This window comes from Sinocyclocheilus rhinocerous, unplaced genomic scaffold (genome assembly GCF_001515625.1).
Source record: "Sinocyclocheilus rhinocerous isolate Xijiao unplaced genomic scaffold, SAMN03320098_v1.1 scaffold15698, whole genome shotgun sequence".
Classification (NCBI taxonomy): Eukaryota; Metazoa; Chordata; class Actinopteri; order Cypriniformes; family Cyprinidae; genus Sinocyclocheilus; species Sinocyclocheilus rhinocerous.
The window spans coordinates 11,680-13,414 of NW_015633382.1; the positions used below are offsets into that span (position 1 = coordinate 11,680).

The 1,735-nt window shown below is 36.5% G+C and overlaps 1 protein-coding gene across 1 annotated transcript in view; it reads right to left on the reverse strand.

Annotated features, from left to right (window-relative positions):
- The window catches only part of LOC107744008 (NACHT, LRR and PYD domains-containing protein 12-like), a 10,156-nt gene that overhangs the window by 4,674 nt on the left and 3,747 nt on the right, over window positions 1-1,735 (reverse strand). The window contains exons 4-5 of the mRNA XM_016557466.1: window positions 361-534; window positions 69-242 (exon numbers count right to left, since the gene is read on the reverse strand). Of these exons, the coding sequence (XP_016412952.1) occupies window positions 69-242; window positions 361-534 (348 nt within the window). The remainder of the gene's footprint in view (window positions 1-68; window positions 243-360; window positions 535-1,735) is intronic.

Below are 1,735 nucleotides of genomic sequence, written 5' to 3' on the forward strand. Positions count from 1 at the left end.
ACACACACACACACACACACACACATCAACATGATAACTGTCTGACTGTACTTTATGTTCTTAAATACCTCAGTATCTGCAGCTGACAGTTTGGACTCTTCAGTCCATCAGAGAGCAGCTTCACTCCTGAATCCTGCAGGTGATTGTTACTCAGATCCAGCTCTCTCAGGGCACAGTTTAAGGATTGTAGAACAGATGACAAACTCTGACAATGCTGACCAGTGAGATTACAGCCAGAGAGGCTGAAAGAGAGCAGAACACACACATCAACAGTCAGATCATCTACACACACACACACACACACACACATCAACATGATAACCGTCTGACTGTAAATGATCTCTTATATGTTCTTAATACCTCAGTATCTGCAGCTGACAGTTTGGACTCTTCAGTCCATCAGAGAGCAGCTTCACTCCTGAATCCTGCAGGTCATTGTTACTCAGATCCAGCTCTCTCAGGACAGAGTTTGAGGATTGTAGAGCTGATGACACCATTTCACAATGCTGATCTGAGAGATCACAGCCAGAAAATCTAGAAGAGATGAAAGAACAAATAAAATGAAACCAATAATATAATAAAGACATGTAAAGGAATTTCCCAAGTATCTGTCCTCAGGAACCTGGAAATAAATATTTTTACATTCCAGCCTGAATAACAATAAGATGAGTTCCTGAGTGCAAGGATATAATCTGCTCATTTTATCAGGTTCATCAACATCAGAGATCAGATTAGCTCCTGACTGTTTCTTCAGCTACTGCTGTGCTTCAAAATATGCTTTGCTGAAGATATACAATTATGAGTTTTGAACTACGAATCTGAGAGACTCCTTATTTCATTCATGCAAAGTTATGTCTTTGGGATATGACTTGACAAATTACATGAATCTGTGAGTTTGATTCTATTTCTTAGTGCCAAGCTGCTCAAACTAAATCAAGGTCAAGGTCAAGGTGAACTTTATTAACCCCAAAGGGCAATTTGTTTTATATCTTTATATCTATAAATATATTATTTACTACATCTTATTCGTGCAGTAATGGCTGTTGTATTAGATTACGTTTATTAATTAAAGCAAAACAAGGTACTCGACATGTGGACGCCATTGTTGACTCGTCTCACCTCAGATGCAGTGCTCAGATGCATTAAATGGTGTTCTTATCTTTCATTGTTGTTGAATGTATTTAGTTAAGGGGTCATGATATGAGGAATCAAACTTTATTTGATATTTTGAAATATAAGAGGTCACTATACTATAAAAATATAGTAATTTTCAGTCCTCAAAAATTCCTCCTCACTGCAAAAAGAGCATTTCATGAAACTAACCTGCAAAAAGTATATATTTGCATTTGAATGACTCTAAAACAGCACTTCAACACCTACAGTGTGCAGTTGAGCAGTGAGGTGATGAGGAGAGAGATGCAACAATGTTAGTCAATCACAATAGCAAACATTTACTGACAAGAGTCAAACTGAGACTAGAAAATAATCATGCTGTGCAAATATAGGACTGTCAAAAAACTTCAAAAAAATAAATAATAAAAAAAAAATGTCGTCATGTCATGACCCCTTCAAAACTATAAGCTTGCTGTTTAGAAGAAAATATCTAATTTAAGAAATGGTCCATTTTAAAGATGCTAGATTCATTATTAAACATGATTCTTCATTTCTTAATGATGAAACACTCACAGAGCTTTTCTGCAGTTGATCACAGCTGGTATCAGTCTTCTTCTCCCCT